Source organism: Microcebus murinus, chromosome 25 (genome assembly GCF_040939455.1).
Source record: "Microcebus murinus isolate Inina chromosome 25, M.murinus_Inina_mat1.0, whole genome shotgun sequence".
NCBI classification, from domain to species: domain Eukaryota; kingdom Metazoa; phylum Chordata; class Mammalia; order Primates; family Cheirogaleidae; genus Microcebus; species Microcebus murinus.
In genome coordinates this window covers 25,656,102-25,675,200 of record NC_134128.1, presented here as the reverse complement: position 1 = coordinate 25,675,200, position 19,099 = coordinate 25,656,102, and the positions used below count along the sequence as shown (strand labels likewise).

Genomic DNA, 19,099 nt, shown 5'->3' with positions numbered 1-19,099 from the left:
AAATCACAGTTCACAGATTTACAGATTTGAATGTAATGCAGATGTGTAAGTTTTTAACTATAAATCTTCAAAAACTCCTAGCACTCTGGGAGGCCGAGGCGGGCAGATTGCTCGAGGTCAGGAGTTCGAAACCAGCCTGAGCAAGAGCGAGACCCCATCTCTACTATAAATAGAAAAATTAATTGGCCAACTAACACATATAGAAAAAATTAGCCAGGTGTGGTGGCGCATGCCTGTAGTCCCAGCTACTCGGGAGGCTGAGGCAGAAGGATCGCTTGAGCCCAGGAGTCTGAGGTTGCTGTGAGCGAGGCTGACGCCACGGCACTCACTCTAGCCTGGGCAACAGAGCAAGACTCTGTCTCAAAAAAAAACAAAACAAAACAAAACAAAAACCTCACATAAGCAAAAAGTGTAGAAAATGAAAGTTGCTCCTAAGAGCAAAGGTCTTCTGGTCCGGCAAGGCCGCTGGGAGACCAGAGGAAGCCAAAGCATCCACTGAGGAAGGAGACACAGCACCTCTCACTTTCAAAAGAACTACTTATTCCTGTTCCCGTGAGAGCCTCAATGTCATCTCTGGCCCTTTCGTGAAACACAGATTTCCAGTCCTGCCGCAGGACAAGCTGCTGGTGATCCTGGTGCTCTGGACGCAGCCGAGCCCAGCTCTGTCACGGACCGCCGTGTGATGTGGAGCTGGTCACTCGACTCTGAAAACCTCTCTTGCGAAAACGGGTTTTCCTGGTCTCCGCCAGGCAACCAGCAGGCCCTGTCAGGGAGCCCAGCAAGTCAGAGGTCGCAGTCCTCTGCTCAGAACCCTCCACGCTGCCTGGCTCGTTCAGAGCCGAGGACGATGCTCTCACGGCGGCCACAACCACCTCCCCCATGCCCCAGGCTGCTGCTCTGGCCTTGTCCACTCCCAGGCGCGCTGACCTCCGTGCTGTCTCTGAACATGCCGCTCTTTCCATCCCGTCTGCCCAGAAGGCCACATAGCTCACACCTTCCCCTCCCCCCAGGGGCTGGCAGTCTTTCCTGGCGAGTCTTGCAAAACCCACAGCAGGCCCCCACCGTGTGGATCCTCCCCACTCCCAGTTTTTCTGGCGCAAGCCTGTCCTCTGCTCACGAGCCCTGGACACCGCCCAAGTTCTAAGGGAAAGTCACTCTGACTCCAGTTTTGCCACCACAATCCTCCAAGAGACCCAGACAAATCATTGCCCTTCACACTGTGGTGCAGGAAGCCAGAGCTGCCACAGGCAGGGCAAGGACCCTGGCCCCAGGGCAGCGGCTGCGAGGAGGACAGCACAGGCAGGGCCGGGCCTCCTGAGCCAGACACAGGAGAGGGTCGGGAGCGCCATCGTGGGCCATCAAAGGAGCAGGCACATGAGCAGACCCCTGCTGGCTCAGTGACCGGCTGCAGTAAACACCGAAAGGACTTCTGAGACAGTGGAAGCTGCCGTGGTTACAACTACAGCGTGCACACTGCTCGTGCCTCAGGTAACTCGTGCTTCCTGCTCTTCTCGTTACCGGGTGAGAAGCAAGCATCACTCCCACAAAGCCAGATGCTCATACGAGGACCTATCTGAATTCTTCCTATTTGTCCCTCCGGGGTCCTCAAACTGTGGCCCGCCAAGGACATTTATCCAGCCTGCTGCGTGTTTTTGCCGCGGCTGCCTGTCCTGCTTAGCAGCCGACTCATCCCGGGCCCACAGTGGGCATGTGTGGAGTGTGCGCCGTGCTCTCCAACAGCCCTCCAACGGTCTGAGGGACAGTGACTGGCCCCCTGTTTAAAAAGTTTGAGGACCCCTGGTCTAAATATTCGTGACAGGCCAAAGGACAGGGTTCCTTCAGGACTATTATGCCGAAACCCCGACTCTTCGGTCTCTCTTCTCACACTGCACCCGAACGTCAGCTCCTTTCTGGCCTCTGCTTCTGCGCAGGGTTAGCTGCTCTCCTCTCTCGTCCGTCCAGCTCTCCGGCCAGCGCCTCCGGAATGCCCAGGAGGCGGCTGCTGCCAGACACGGTGGTGAGCACCGGGACACGGCAGAGGACGGCAGACTCGAGCTCGCCGGGAACACGGGAGGTGTGGGAGACACCTGGTCTCCCACAGCACCACCTGTCAGCGTTACGCCTTTCCAACCTGCTTTGCTGTTTTTGAAAGTCCATTCCTCCATTCTCTTTCCCACTCCAGTATTTCCGTACCCTCCCTCTCTCTCACTAGACCCAGCACACAGCCCAGTTTTCCAGCTCCAGGGCCCTCCGCCCACTTGGCCAACTCCCTTATCTCAAGTACATGCTACACGTTCCTTAGACTCCCAACACCTACCAACATCAATCTCTTCTATTTTTAGCACCTTCTCCAGCTGACTGTCCTGTACTGCCAAAATACATTTTATGGCTTTTTTTTTAATTGATTTTTTTTATTGCTTCATCAAGGGCAGTCCTAAGTGAGACTGGCTTTTTTTTTTTTTATTTCGGCATATTATGGGGGTACAGATTTTAAGGTTTCAATAAATGCCCATTTCCCCCCCTCATTTTATGGTTTTTTAACACGGATTACACGCTGTCCTGGAAGTGAAGGGGCCACAGGCAGCACTCTGAGCACTAGGTCTCCCTGGCCGGAGCCCGTCTGTGCTCCCCAGGCGTGGCTCGCACAGTGTCGCCCATACCTGGCGCGGCCCTGGCCTCCGTGGGGAAGTGCTGGATGTACCTGCTGAATGAACCAATGTTGAATAAAGTAACCATGCCGACATTGATACTTTCCACTGTTCGACAACCTGTGTGAGGTTTTATGCCACAAATGAATGGGACTCTACCCTTAAGCTACTACTGCCTCCCAAGCAGTAAACAAGTCCAACTCGAGTATCGGAAACTCAGTACAATTCTAGGCAGTTAACCAGCATGCAATGCACACTGAGGGAAGAGAGACCTGACCAGGAATGACAGGGCGGAGACTGTGTTGTGATGAGGACCTAACGACCGACAACTACTGTAACACTGGAGGGTTCACTGTGCGCCCGCCCATCCTACGCGCTTACCTGCACTGAATTAGAGCCAGCCTGGGAGGTAGTCACGACGGCTCCATTTCACAAGTAAGAAAATCAAGGCATTTTGTCCACAAAAATGATGGTAATTAGAAAATTGTGTTCAGCAAAACACAATATTCACCAAGAGTTAATTAACTTCGCATGAGAAAGAATTTATATTAAACAAAGACCTAAATCTACTACCACTTCTTTAAAATAGGGTTATTCTCTTATAGCCATAGGACCCAAATAATCATCAAGAACCCTGGTGTCACATGCTTGGCTAGATAAATCTTCTTTTTCCACTGATAATTTATGGCTAAGCAAAGCTGGTTAAAACCAGAAGCAAGCTCGCCTAGGTGGTCACACCCAGAACACTCTGCTCCATTTAAAGAAATAACGTATCAATGAATACATTTGTATTTTATGGACATGAGACAGAATGGTCCCCCTGACAAGCTACTGAGTAGGAACTAGATAAACTAATACCAGGGAAAAGGGACAGGTAGGTGAAGACTATAAAACGGGTAAGACAATGGGGGAAAGAAACTCCAAGTAAGCACCACAGAGTCGCACCAAGAAGTGAGTAATCTGGAGTTCGCTGACGGCAGAACCAGGCAAGTGTCGACTTCTGGGTCTTTGTAAAACGTAGTAACAGCTGCTATATGCAAGACTTAGTATAAAAAGATGTCTGCTACTGTCTGTAACAGTACTTTGAAAACTGGAATTTTGAAAAGCAAGGAACCATCATTAAATGCGGTAACGCCTGCTAATTTAAACCGCTAAGCGCAGATCAACAGAAAGCATTTGCACTCTAGGCTGACGTTCTAAGCAGTGACATTAGCCAACTGCTAATCATACCCACTTATGTAAAAGATTATATGTGTATTATTGTAAAGGCCTACTTTTTATAGCGTTTTGCCTCCACCACTGTTTAAGGAGCAAAGCTGATGAATCTGAGTGTGAATCTCTCCAGTAAAGCCCCACGTGAATATGGGAAGAAAAGAGGCTAACGGGGCAGCTCCTTCAACCACAGGGTGGAGTTTCTGTTGGTTTACTCTCAGGCACTAACATCTGAGCCACATCTGCCTCCTTAACAACATCGACAGTTTTTCCTGCCCGATGTCACAGAAGTCACTGATACTAACGCACTGGCTGAACACACGAGATTTTGCTGTGACCACTATGTCTTTTTAGTCACACTGCTTTGGTACATGGCTGTTTCATGAGCAAAACTGAGTTCCTGTTGAAGAGTGTCTGCATTTACTACAGATTTTCTAGAAAGAGGCTCAAACTCGCTGCCCACAGAATCATTTGTGGAGCTTCTTCCGCCCAGAGGGGCCAGCCCCAGCTCAGGGACCTGAGACAGAGCTCCCTGGTGACTCCCACAAAGAAAACCACCAAGATTTTGGAGCCAGCTAAAAGCAGCGACTCTGACCCGCCTTAGACACACACAGAAGAACCTAAAAGCGCAGATTTTAAACAAGTTTATATTCTGCAGTGGGACTGACACATTCAGCAGGATCAAGCGCTGGCGGCAGCACACTACTCCGCCCACAGGCCAAGATCCCTCGGGGAGCCCTCGAGGCCGGCTACACGCACAAGCGGCCCACGCAGCGGCGCTGTGCGGGGCGACTGGCAGGGCGTGCTCTGGCACCAGCAGGAGTTAAACGCACCAGGCAGGGGGTTCATGGTCCCCAATTCAGAAGCTGTTCAATGGATGCTGCTGTAGTTCACAGCCTTATATGAACATCCAAACACATGCCCACTGTTTAGAGTAAGTCTCCATTAATTTTAAGTCAAAAGCAATCAAAGCGTGAAGAACGGCAGATCATAGCACAAGAACACACACTGAGGAGACACACTTACTAGCTGTCCACCTCCGCTCTGCCAGCCCCAGACCATGCCATCCTCTGACTCTGGTGGCTCCTCGGGGCTCTTCTCCAGCAGGAACGGGGTGGTGGCCCAGGCCCACGGCTGGCCGAGTGCAGCCTCCACAGACCTCCGCCCATCCTCCAGCAGCCCTTCCGTGGCCGCGTCCGTCCAGAGGTAGTCCATGGGGCACCCGCCACAGCCATCCGCCAGCTGTTCAGAAAATACCTGGTTTGCCAATCCTCCCGCTGGGTAAAAGGAAAGTCCGTTCAAAAAGTGGGAGAATTCTTCTGGGAAACTCTGCCAGTTCACTTCTGAGGGATTTTCAGACACATTTAAGATGCCTTCTGTGAGTGATAACACACAGTCGCTACTTGGTACTGCAGTTCCTTTGCTGTCAGCTGTGACGCCAGGAACCACCTGAGGTGTCCTGCAAGCTGCACACCTGTCCGCTTGGGTGGGCTCGACACCAGCTGAACAGGAACACGTGCCATGTAACTCCACGCTTCCAAAGATTATCCTCGAATTTCCCACAAAGTCCAACTCACTGCGTAGAGCAGACTCTTTGATGGTGGGCTGGGCATGTCCTTCTTCAGAGCGGCAGGCACGTTCGTCTGCTCCAGGTGAGCCTAGGCAGTCAGTAATGACAGGATCGATGTTGTCTTTCTCCAAATGAAGTCTATCCTGGTTTTTACACGTTAGTTTTAGTGTACTCAACCCCGACACGTGATTTCCAAAGGCACCAGAAACTTCTTCAGGTGATTCGGAGTCAATGTGCCTCAGGTCCGGGCCTTCGCCACTATTAACAGGCTTCCTCTCCGCCACTCCCGACTCCTGTTTGGCTGAATCTGAGCTCTGGCTTAAATGCAGGACAGCACTGAGATCTTCACACGTGCAGTCATTCACCCTGTGGGTCTCCTGGCTTGTTTCCATTAGATCAGTCTCAAAGTCAGGGTTGTCTGTTAAGCCGGAACTCATGTCAGCCAGTGCATCCTCACCGGGCACTGCCCTGCTAAGTCCTAGCATGCCTGTTTCCCACTCAAAGGTTGTGTTAGAATCTGACTTGACGTTTGCTATGTCACTTTCACTTCTCTCACTATGATCAGCTCTTAGTGATTCTTTTCCAGCATTTTCTAACCTGTGGGAGTCGCTCGGCTGGTCGTGGGAGACCCTAACTGGACTCTGCACACGTACCTCACTCTCTGTGTTACCCTCCAGGCCCGCTTCTCTCCCTCCCTCACCTGCACGGGTGAACACACACACGGAGGACACGTGGTCTCCCGGAGCAGGTCTGCACTGACCCGGGGAGACTCTGTGTGGGGGCGCTCCTTGTGCTCTTCTGCGTCTGGGGCTGCCTCCCCCCTGGACACACCCCATGAGTCCTGAGATGCAGGCTAGAGCCTCCCCTTTCCCGCGGCCCGCACACACCCCTACCAGACCCTGACCCCAAGACTGCACCTCAGAAGCCCGCCCACCGTGGCCCGCGGCCTCCAGGACAGTCCTGCCCTCCTGGGAACGAGAGGCACCATCTCCAGAATGCAGAGGCAGCTCTCCTCTGCCTGCCGGCGGAGTTCTGGCCTCCAGGCCACCGTCCCCTGGGCCCGGCCCCTCCCTCAGCGCTGGCCTCAGGAGGTGCTCAGGCTCGGGGCCCGAGAGTCCACTGGGGGCTGCTTCTCTGAAGTTGGCACGAACTGAGAGACGCTCACGTCCACAGTTCACGGAAGTGGTAAACCTCATGGGACTTAAGTTAATTCTGTCTAGACCGACGGAAAGGACACTCTCTGATCCGCTCACATCCAAATGGAAACAGTCATTGTCGTGCGGAGGTTTCACAGAGCTGCCGTCTCCTCCCTTCTCAGAGTGCGAGTGCTGGTCGACACCAGCTGTCACCGCCCCAGGTCCACCACTCCCTCCAACACAGGAAGTGTTGCTGAGAAAGCTAAGAGGTGAGTCACCCACCTGACTTCCTATTCCTGAACTGTGGCTCTCTCTGTCTTCGGGGAGGGCACACGTGCATTTTGGTGAGTCACCGAGCGTGTTACTATTTGATCCAGGACGTGGGCCAACAACATTATGTAACATACGACTTTCTGCGTGATCTTTAGGGAATCCAGTGCAAGCTTTTGCCCTTGAGGCCTCGGCTGGCCTGTCACCAACGTCTGCTTCACCACCAGGTGCGTGGGTGTCCGTCAGAAGCTCAGAACTAGGCTTGGTTTTCTCACTGGACACTCCCCTCCTTTCATCTGGACCCAGCGTGTCCTGGTGTGAGAGCTCTTCCCGAGGTGGTTCTGACCCTCCTGCCCCGAGGGTGGCGTGCGAAACTGGACACTCTTCCTCGCTACCCGGAGGCCAGTCAGCTTTCCAAGTCCCCTGGGAAGGGACAGCTGAGCGACGCTTGCCCCCGGCAGCTGCCTGGTCCAGGGGGGTGCCCTGCTCCCTCCACGGGGGCAGGCAGTCAGGGCCGACAGCACAGATGCTGTACAACACTCGCTCTCGTGAATCCTCGCGCTGCCGGTCACCGACAGAAACAGGGTTTCCATCTTTCTTCTCCCTGGCAGAGATGGCTAAAGGGTCACTCCCACTGCGACTGCTGCTGATTTGAGCGCTGACCCCTATTTCTCTCTCTGTTAAAGAGGTTTCACAAGCAGCCGGGCAATGGCCACTCACGCAAGCTTCTCCCTGTAGGCCCTGGTCAGAACGCACCGGCACACGGCAGAGGGGACCGTCCCCCACACACGGCAAGTCACATGCACTCTCAGAGTCCTGCTCAGTAACAGCACCTGAATTCTTGCCACTCTCACCTAAGGTTTCGTACTTCGTTAAGGACTTACACGTCAGGAAGGAGACAGAGCTCAGAGCCTGCGCTGGTCCATGCCCCTGCCAGCACGCAGGCCTCGCCCGGGCTCCAGGCCACGCCCCGGGGCCCCCAGCCGCCCTGCTGGCACCACTGTCGACATGGTGGGGCTCCTCGCCTCCAAGGGGATTAAATAATGAAGACAAAGTTTTACTTATCCTGTTCTCCCGTTCCTTCTCCTCCACAGATTTTTGTAACAGGCCAGCTTTTTCATCATCATTGTCGCTGCTTGACTCTTTGCTGAAGCAACAGCCCATGTCTCAAAGTTCAGAAACTCATCGCGGTGCCTGCCGTCTTCCGAGCGTCCACAGACACACCTCACACTAGCTTGCTGCGGTTCCTGGGGGCAGCCAACACCCAGACACCAAAAATAGCCCTCGCACAGTGGTCACATGCTCCTGCCACTCAAATCCAGACCCTGACGGCAACAGAGCCCAGCCTGACGGCCCTCGTCCTGCCTGTGCTACGATCCAGACAGCTCGGAGATCCGCAGGCTCACACTGCAGCAAAAGGACGCTGCAGATCACTCGTTCATATTCTCATAAACTCAATAAAAAATAGCGAAAATTATTATCCCAGGCAGAAGGAGGATCTTAGGCTTCTGGTTTTTCTGTAGTGTTTCAGCACTCTCGAAATTACTTGTCATGGGATGGAGGCAACCAAAGAAGTTAGTATGCGAATGCCCCAAAAGGAAAACAGTATCAGAAACTTTTTCCTTAAAATGTATACTTACAGTTGTACCTGATTGTCTAGCTTTAGGGAATAACGTCTTGAGTATTAAGGAACCATTGCTAATTTTGTCAGGCATGCAAATTGAATGGTGTCAGAGAGGAACGTTGAAGTATTTATGAGAAAAGGACACATTGTCTAAAATTTGCTATAAAATACTCCAAGAAATACAGTAAATATATACATACATACATAAAAATTTTAAACACGTGCACAGAGGGAGGAAAAGAAAAAACAAGAGCAGAGCAACGTAAGAGTAGGTAATTGTGCAAGTTCATAAGGGTGCGTTAGGGTTCATTATGTTATTCTCTGCACTTCCACAGATGTCAGAAAATTCCAATTAAAAAAAGGAAAGAAAAAGAGAAAAAAAATAAATCTACACCTTCTAGTACCCAAACCAGGAAACCGTGTGGTCCGCTCTGTGCTGCTGTGACAGAGTCCCTGAGGCTGGGTGACGAGTAAGGAGCAGTTCTGGATGCTGGAAGGCCAAGGTCGAGGTCTGCCTCTGGAGGGCCTTTGTGCTGCGTGCGTCATCCCAGGGCAGAAGGAAGCGGCAAGACAGCGCCACGCAAAGAGCTGTGGCTGAACCACGTACAGCCGGCTTGCTCCAGCGCACAGCTGGCCTGTTCCCGTGTAATCTACCCTACTCCCTGGTATAACCAGCCTGCTCCTGTGTAAACTAGCCTACTCCCTGGTATCACCAGCATGCTCCTGTGTAAACTAGCCTACTCCCTGGTATAACCAGCCTGCTCCCTCCGTAGCAGCACTAACACACTCACGAGGGCTCTGCCCTAATGACCTGATCACCTCTTATTTGGCCACACCCCCCAATACTGTGGCCTGGGTTCAACTCCTGGTTCTGTCCCTTTCTAATTCAGCTACCTTAGGAAAATTATTTAAGCCTCTTTGTGCCTTGGTTTCCTCATTAGTAAAATGGAGGTAACAGCACCTGGGGGTATCACAGGTATACCCTAATGGGAATTAGGAGTTAAAGCACCAAAGTGTTAGAACAGTGCATGGTAAGTGCCGTGTGGTTGGCTGTGGCCGCCACCACATGTGATATGTTCTCTCGTGGGAGACACGTACTGAGCAGGAGTCATCTACAGGTGGACCCTGAGACATCCAACAAACAAAACCAGACCCCAGTTTTGATGGAGCTTGTGCTCTAGTCCAGGGAGACAGAACTGAACGCTCAGACACCTAACAAGGTAAGAAAGTGCTACCTGCCACAGGGTAAGAAGCCTGGGGCAGTCAGAGGTGAGGAGAAGAGCTGACGTGAGCCGAGAGCTGTAGGGGTGTGCGATGGAGCATCGGAGACCCCTGGGGAAGGGGAGCGCCCAGACCAGCCAAGGCGGAGAGCCCTGTGGGGGTGTTCGTGGACTGCAGCAGACGCCAGACTGCAGAGGGTCTGGACCCACTGGGACTCAGCTGACTCTGACTTGTGGCCCAGGAAGGCAGGGCCTGGCCTGGCCTTCTTGAAGGGACCCTCTGGCCGCCGTCAGGAAGGAGGGGGTCAGGGCACCAGTGAGGAGGTGTCTGCAGCGACCAAGCAATGTGGCCTAAGCAGTCCAAACCAGCCACACAGCCTGACCGTCTGGGAAACCACACACGGCACCACAGTTGGCCCTTCTTCTGATGAGACTCTCAGGTGTCTTGTCTGCAAACGTTCCCCAACTCATACATTCTCCTATTTTCACAATTTCTACAATCACAGTATGTCTTCAAATGAGTGCCAAAACTCAGAGGGCTGTGCTAATGTTCTGTGTCAGGATCTAGCTGGCAGAGTCCCTGCCTATGTTTATTTCACAAAACTCTCTGAGCCACACGCTTGTGATCTGTGTGCCTGCTCATACGCACTGTACCTCAACACGCATGCGAGAGTCCCCAGCCTACCAAGTGACCAGCTGCAACACACTGGTCACTCCCTCCCCCTTGGTCTGACTGCTCTCTCAGTGCAGCTGTTTGCACAGTGACGCCACTCGAAGTTGATCTGTAAATCAACTGTTGAACAAAATGCCTTGCAGAACTTAAACTGAATATACAACCCTAAAATGAAAAAGAGTTTGCAAGAAACTGTAATACTCCAATGACACAAATAGCAAGTAGTAAAATTACCAATTTTTTTAAGAAATTACAGAATATTCTAAAAGTTGAGAGAAGCTGTTGTTCCTGGTTCCCATGTCACGAGAGACTACCACTCAGACAGAACAGTCACAGCTAAAACGTGAAACAAATTATCTTTGCTTTTTTTATTTTCATTTTTTTTGAGGCAGAGTCTCACTTTGTTGTCCAGGCTAGAGTGCCATGGTATTAGCCTAGCTCACAGCAACCTCAAACTCCTGGACTCAAGCAATCCTACTGCCTCAGCCTCCCGAGTAGCTGGGACTACAGGCATGCACCACCATGCCCGGCTAATTTTTTCTATATATATTAGTTGGCCAATTAATTTCTTTCTATTTATAGTAGAGACGGGGTCTCGCTCTTGCTCAGGTTGGTTTCGAACTCCTGACCTTGAGTGATCCGCCGGCCTCGGCCTCCCAGAGTGCTAGGATTACAGGCGTGAGCCACCTCGCCCAGCCTATCTTTGCTTTTTAAAGGCAGGGTCTCACTCTGTCGTCTGGGCTAAAAGGCAGTGGTGCAATCACAGCTCACTGCGACCTCAAACTCCTGGGCTCAAGCGATCCTCCTGCCTCAGCCTCCCGAGTAGCTGGGACTGCAGGCGTGTGCCGCCACGCCCAGCTAATTTTTGCATTTTTTGTACAGACGGGGTCTCGCTCTTGCTCAGGCTGGTCTTGAACTCTGGCTTCAAGCAATCCTCCCGCCTCGGCCTCCCCAAGTGCTAAGATTACAGCCGTGAGCTGTAATTACTGCCCCCAGCCTGAAACAAATATTCTAGGTGAAAGCTTCCTATTAGAAGTTGTGGGCCCTTGGAGGACTTAGAGTGTATTTGAATAAAAAATAATTAAATAAGAAGTTGTGGGCCTTAAAGAACACAGGCTATCAATATGTAAAGCTGATCGTATACATGCAAGAGTGTCAGCGATCCATTAAATGCTGCGACGACTATCTGACAATAAATTAGCACACGGGGCACACTGCTGTTGCTGGAACTGTGTCCCTAAACCACACAGACATGCCAGGAAAGGACACTTCCGACACCTGGGGGTGCAGTAAGGAATGGGTCCCTCACCATTTTGAGAAACATCTACATTTCCTATTTTTTTTTTTTTACAATGAACACTTGTCTCAAGGAAATATCTGTGAACTTCAGCTTTTTTTTTTCTTTTCTTTTTTTTTTTTTTATTTCGGCATATTATGGGGGTACAGATTTTAAGGTTTCAATAAATGCCCATTCCCCCCCCCGAACTTCAGCTTTGATTAAAGAATCTGTGATTAATCTAGAAATTGAATTACCTGACTCAACGTTGGGATGGAACTTGTCTGAGAAGTGGTTTGAGATATAGGACCATTCATCTGTAAAATTGAAAACAAAGATACCATCACTACAGGGTAAAGAAAACACACTTTTAAACCACAGTAAATTAACCAAAACGAAATCCACTGAGAAATGCATATTTTTACATGCCAAATTCAGGAATTCATAGGATACTCAGAATGATGTAGGAACCTTAAAATTTTAGATTTTGAAATTTTGACTGATAAGTAAAATTCCTTATAGTTTTAAAGGGGAAAATTAAGAAAAGCTACTTTTCCCAAAGCCATTTTGAAACTTTAAATATTATTGCTTGACAGGATAAAATTTTTAAATTGAACAAAGGTAGTCAAAATAAAACATTTATATTAAAATCCTAATTAAGTCTTTGCATACATCCTCCTATGATGACTGTGATGTTATTAAAGCATTTATAAACCACTGCATTTTCTCGATTTAAAATCCAAAGCTTGCCTGGGTGTGGTGGCTCATGCCTGTAGTCCCAGCTCTCTGGGAGGCTGAGGCAGGAGGATTGCTTGAGCCCAGGAGTTTGAGGCTGCTGTGAGCTAGGCTGACGCCACGGCACTCACTCTAGCCTGGGCAACAAAGTGAGACTCTGTCTCAAAAAAAAAAAAAAAAAAAGAAAAAAAAAAATCCAAAGCTTTAAGTACCTAAAGCCACAACTCAGTTTTGTTTCCCTACCACCTAGTACTTGCAGTTTCCTCTCCTCAGCTGCCCACACTGTCCAGACTGATGGGGTTTGGACACGCTACCTCAAAACGCGGCGTCTTGACCTCTGGGGGGCACAGCGGGATGAGGCCAGAGAAACTAGGAAGAGTCTCTCAGCCCTGCTCCCCTGGAGTGGGCTATGAAACCTGGTGGCCTTCCCCTGAAGACAGGTCCCTGAGGGTCCTGCTCCACACCGGGAAGAAAGGAATGTCACGCCAACACGCCAGGAAAAATGTGAACACACAGACTCAGTGCCGTCCTCCCTGGTTTACTGCAGTCAGACCACACCCTTGTCCAGTCACATTTTTCTACAACTGTCCACTTCTGCGTCAGACTGGGCAAAAAAGAGTGTTCCTGTTTCTTCGGGTCTTCATTCATAAAGGCTCCCGCGTCACAGCACTGATTACTAAATACGCATGCTTTTCTCCTGTTCACATCTGTCTCTCGTTACACGTGCCTCAGCCGGGAACCCCAGACTGGCGAGCAATATTCTCTCTCCTACAGAGCTGTGGCGTCTCCGTGAAGACCCTGAGCTGCTCCAGCGTCATTGCTCTGATGTCCCCGAGTCCACTGCAGAGCCCTGCATCGCAAGCACGGGAGACTCCGGCCCCCCAGCCCCCGTCCAGGGACCCACCAGACGAGCGCTGTCCTTGCCCTCCTGGACTCTCTGCGCCTGCGGTTCAGCCACAACTTTAGCGTCCTGGTCAGAAGTCATGGGCTCCACTGGAGGAGAGAGGTGCCGGCCTCGGATGCTGCGGAGCAAACGGCAAAGACGTTAATCAAGCAGGTCATCTGGGAGGTACCGCGCCACCCTTAGTAAAGTTCCTAAAGGGGTCTTAAAGTCCTCAAGTTTTCCAGGACACACGTTTATGCCTCTGGATTCTAAGTAGTTTAAAGAAGTAATTCTTTCTTAATAAGTAAATCTGTTTCTCACACCAATTTGGTGACAATGACCATAGCGGAAAACTTGGAAATCATGGGCTAACACGGACAAACCCACTCATGACCAGAAACTCATGTTTTTTTAAAAACAGAAAATTAATGGGTTAATATCTGAGATTTATAAGGAACTTGCACAACTCAATAGCAAAAAAAAAGAAACAAAAAAAACCCACACAAAATCCTGAGTAAAAAGTGATCAAAGGACATGAATAGACATTTTTCCAAAGATATAAAAATGACCAACAGATATATGAAAAGGTGATATTTCCTCACACTTGCTAGGATGACCATTATCAGAAGGACAAGTCTTGGGGAGGGCAAGGAAAAAGAACTCTTGTGCACTGTTAGTGGGAATGTAAATTGGTGTAGCCGTAAGGAAAACAGTAGGAAGGTCCCTCAAAAATTTTAAAGTAGAACTGCCGTAAGAGCTAGCCAATTCATCCCTTTCAACTATATATCCAGACTGTATGTCCACCACCTGACACACCCATGTCCACTGCCACATCACACACAATAACCAAGACACGGAAACAATCTAAGTGTCCATCAGCAAAAAAATGGCCAAAGAAATGATGCTACACACAAGTGGAGATTACTCAGCCTTTACAAAGAAGAAAATCCTGTCACAGGCTGCAGTGTGGCTGGACCTGAAGGACATTATGCTATGTGAAATAAGCCAGGCACAGAAGACAAATGCTGCATCATCTCACTCATGGACGATCTAATTAAAAAAACGTTGAAGGCCGGGCGCTGTGGCTCACGCCTGTAATCCTAGCTCTTGGGAGGCCGAGGCGGGTGGATTGCTCAAGGTCAGGAGTTCAAAACCAGCCTGAGCAAGAGCGAGACCCCGTCTCTACTATTAATAGAAAGAAATCAATTGGCCAACTGATATATATATAAAAAATTAGCCGGGCATGGTGGCACATGCCTGTAGTCCCAGCTACCAGGGAGGCTGAGGCAGAAGGATCGCTCGAGCCCAGGAGTTTGAGGTTGCTGTGAGCTAGGCTGACGCCACGGCACTCACTCTAGCCTGGGCAACAAAGCGAGACTCTGTCTCAAAAAAAAAAAAAAAAAAAAAAAAAAAAAAAAAAAAACGTTGAATACGTAGAAAGAGAGAATAAAGTGGAGGTCACCATGCGGTAGGAAGGTAGGAAAGGGGGAGATATACATCAAAGGTACAAAGTTGCAGATATTCAGGATGACTAAATCTAAAGATCTCATGTACAACATGAGAACTACAGTTATATTGTACACTGGAAATTTGCTAACAGGGTAGATTTTAGGTGCTCTTATCACATGCAAAAGAAGGGTAATTATGTGAGACGATAGGTGCATCAATTGGCCTGACTACAGCAACCATTTCACTATGATATCAAAATACCACGCTGTACGCCTTAAATATATACAATCAAAAACCAAATAAACACAGGGGTAGGAGTGGTGGCTCACGCCTATAATCCTGGCACTTTATAAGGCCGAGACAGGAGGATCATCTGGGGCCAGGAGTTCAAGACTAGCCTGGGCAACATACTGAGACCCCATCTCCAAAAAAATAAAATAATTAGCTGGGCATGGTGGCGAGCACCTGTAGTCCCAGCTACTCAGGAGGCTGAAGCGGGAGGATTGCTTGAGCCCAGGAGTTTGAGGCTGCTGTGAGCTATGATGAGGCCATTACATTCCAGCCTGGGTAAGAGTGAGACCCTGTCTCAAAAAAGAAAGAAAGAAATACCAAAAATTACAAAATGAATAGAACTCCAGAAATTAAAACATATGTAATTTTTGATGAATCCCAAATTTATATACAGTAAGTCCTCACTTAAAAGGTTTTGGAGGCCGGGCGAGGTGGCTCACGCCTGTAATCCCAGCACTCTGGGAGGCCGAGGCGGGCCTATTGCTCGAGGTCAGGAGTTTGAAACCAGCCTGAGCAAGAGCCGGAGCCCGTCTCTACTATAAACAGAAAGAAATTAATTAGCCAACTAATATATAGAAAAAATTAGCCGGGCATGGTGGCGCATGCCTGTAGTCCCAGCTACTGGGGAGGCTGAGGCAGGAGGATCGCTTGAGCCCAGGAGTTGGAGGTTGCTGTGAGCGAGGCTGATGCCACAGCACTCACTCTAGCCTGGGCAACAGAGTGAGACTCTGTCTTAAAAAAAAAAAAAGGTTTTGGGAATGGGGACTTTAATAGAAAGCACACATAATGAAACCAGTCTGACCACAGGCTAACTGGCATAACCAAGTGTTAAGTTCCTACAGCAACCTTCTGGTCACAAAAACATCACCAAACTTCTAAATAAAGACCCAAAACACTTCTGATATCAAACACAGAAATAAATTTGAGTCACACATATACTTAGGAAAGATTAATGAAAGTGAGATAATTACCCAATTTTCAGTGAGCGGGTGCGTGCCCTCAGTGGTCATGGCAGAGCTGGGTCATGTTGGGGAGCAAACGTGTGCAAAGTGGGGACTGTGAGAAGCACCTCCCCCTCCACGCAGCTCACACAAACACAGACATGGGGCTGGCTGCGCCGTCTATGGTCATGTGTTTGCATGCTTGTAGACCTTACCAATCTCTATTTCACAATTTATATAAATATATATATCACTCATTCATTCACTCACTTTCCAACCTGCTCGTTCCAGTTCAGGGTGGTGGGTGGCCAGGGCCCGTCCCGGCAGCTCTGGGAGCAAGGCGGGAACCACCGTGGACAGGACACCAGCCTGCCACACACATCCACACGCACTCAGACAGGGAACACGCAGACATGCCAATGCAGCTAACACGTGAACATCTCTGGGATGTGGGAGGAAACCCACACAGATCTGGGGAAAACATGCCAGCTCCACACGCACAGCAGCTCCAGCTGGGAATCGATTTCTTTTCTTAATGCTGTGACAAAACGACACGACAAAATGACATTATTCAGGGCGGGACCTGCTGTACACTTTTGATTGGTCCCATTAATTTCATTTTGTTCAAGGACAATAGCTGTCAGGACAAATAAAAAAAAGAATAATTAAAAAGGCATCAATTCGCAATCCTGAATCATAAGAAACTAAAAACAATCTGACTGTGTGGTACAAATACTCTAAAGGCGTCTTTGCAAGGCATTGGCTCAACCCAATGGCTTAACACAAAACTTCACACACAATCTCAAATTCTCCCAAATGACTTCAGAAGTAACTGTGGCTCGGAGGGGTAAGTTTCATAATTGTATGTATGAGGACCCCTAGACATCTAGGTCCAACTTCAAGGCCTGTCTTCTTTTCACGGCAAGCTACACTGCTTCACAGACAAGACAAAGAACTTGATTTAACCCAGTGATATTTTTGGGGGGGGCACTTCTGAAAACACATAGTATCAGACTGCCACAAAAAGAAATTTAAAAGCACAACTATTTTTGTCTTTCTAGGTAATCACAAAGGTTTTTCATTTCTATAATGGAGCTCCCCATTCTCAATAATCTGCTTGTGACAAATTCTCAAAACTCTTGTTTACGAAATAACCGGAGGATCACAGGCAGTCTCATGCAATTGTCAAAAGTGTGTCAGAAATCACAAAAGCACACACAAAAAACTAAATGCTATAAAACAGATTTGGAAATGTAAACTACCAGAAAACAAATGCTTGAAATAACTTTAGTAAGTTTCACAATGTCTCACTATTTTCCAAATGTGGGATAAATGACAACTATGTTAGATTTTAATAGGTAAATATTTTAATGTGTATGTACCTACTTTTTATGTGTGTGGTACCAACGTCTTCTGTTAAATTAAACAAAAAAGTGAGTCCATTTAAGGAAACACATTAAGTACTAGTATAAATACTACCGGGACACACAAAAAAATCTTGACAGTAGAATTCGAGTAACTAAATTTCAGAAACACAGATGTAGGGAACAGCTGGTCTGAGATTCTAGGTCACTGGTCCTCAGTCCTCAGATGCACTGAAGAATCACTACAGGAAGTTGTGATTTTGTAGTTCTGCAGTTCAGACACTTGTAGTTTTTCAAAGCTAAGTGGATGATTCTGAAACACCCGGGAGCCGAGAGGCACTTCTGATCCCTTCCCCTCCCCACAGCAGGGAGAGAGGCTTCCACTCCCAGGAGAGAACAGACAGACCTTTACACGCGATGAACATCAATTCTGACACAACCACCGTGCACACCCAGAACTGAAGACATGGCTCAGCAACCAGACTGACAGACAAGTCATGGGAGGCAGTGCAGACCACTTTACCAATATTAACTTCCAGGCGTTTAAAATTCTCAAAGAGAAAATGTTTGTTCTTAAGAACACACCTTTGCTTGAAAATAAGATACGACAGCTAAAAGGGGAAAAACCAAGCTAGAAGAACCCTTTACTATCTACAGCACCTATTCTTTTTTTTTTTTTTTTTCTTTAGACAGTCTCTCACTTTGTTGCCCAGACTAGAGTGAGTGCTGTGGCGTCAGCCTGGCTCACAGCAACAAACTTCTGGGCTCAAGCGATCCTTCTGCCTCAGTAGCTGAGTAGCTGCCGAGTAGCTGGGACTACAGGCATGCACCACCATGCCCGGCTAATTTTTTCTATATATACTAGTTGGCCAATTAATTTCTTTCTATTTATAGTAGAAACAGGGTCTTGCTCTTGCTCAGGCTGGTTTCAAACTCCTGACCTCGAGCAATCCGCCTGCCTCGGCCTCCCAGAGTGCTAAGATTACAGGCGTGAGCCACTGCGCCCGGCCTACAGCACCTATACTTTTTCAGACCGTCAGAAATCACGTACCACGGGATGGAAACACCAACAGCAAGCACCATGCGTGAAGTGGGTTTGCAAAAAACAGAATGTGATCGTGCCCCCAAACCTTACCACAAATTTACAGCAAATACAAGGACAGGGAACCACGTGATTTTATGCAGTGGGAAATTACTGGACAGGCACCTGTCTTCTTCAACACAGAAGGAGCCTTAAGACATGTGCTAGCCAAACTATGGCTTCATTTGGATAAATGATTCAAACCCACTATTTTTTAAGAAAATAAAAAAATAAAATAAACAGATAATCAGAGAAACAGCACTGACAGGACATGTGATGGTACCAAAGAATTATTTTCTCAGATATGGCAATGACGTGGTTATGTTTAATAAAAAAAAAAAGAGAGACCCTACGTTTTAAGAGATTCACACTGAAATACTCATGCACATTTTTTGGAATATTTACAGGGAAAAAAACACGATGTGTGGAATACCTGGGGCAGAGACGTGGAGGTTGGCCACGGGTCATCATGGGAGAGGACAGAGGGGTTGATTATACTAGTCTGTCTACTGTTGCATACCTAAAATTTCCTACAATGAAGGGTTAAAAAAGTAACCATGGCACTGTCTTGACATAACACAGTGCTCCAAATTTGACTATGCTGCATCCTATCTATTAAAAAAAGTAATCTAGGGTGGGCATGGTGGCTCAGTGTAATCCCAGCACTCCGGGAGGCCAAGGCAGGAGGATCATTTGAAGTCAGGAGTTCAAGACCAGCCTGAGGAA

General features: G+C 48.7%; 1 protein-coding gene across 2 annotated transcripts in view; it reads right to left on the bottom strand.

Moving 5' to 3' along the window:
- The window catches only part of LARP4B (La ribonucleoprotein 4B), a 67,928-nt gene that overhangs the window by 30,344 nt on the left and 18,485 nt on the right, over nt 1–19,099 (bottom strand). Inside the window, exons 2-3 of one of the 2 annotated variants that reach the window (XM_075997514.1) lie at nt 13,269–13,386; nt 11,887–11,946 (exon numbers count right to left, since the gene is read on the bottom strand). In XM_075997514.1, the coding sequence (XP_075853629.1) occupies nt 11,887–11,946; nt 13,269–13,349 (141 nt within the window). In that variant the 5' untranslated portion in view covers nt 13,350–13,386. Of the gene's footprint in view, nt 1–4,886; nt 10,785–11,886; nt 11,947–13,268; nt 13,387–19,099 lie in introns of those variants that run through there. The other variant, XM_075997513.1, reaches the window with a different exon arrangement.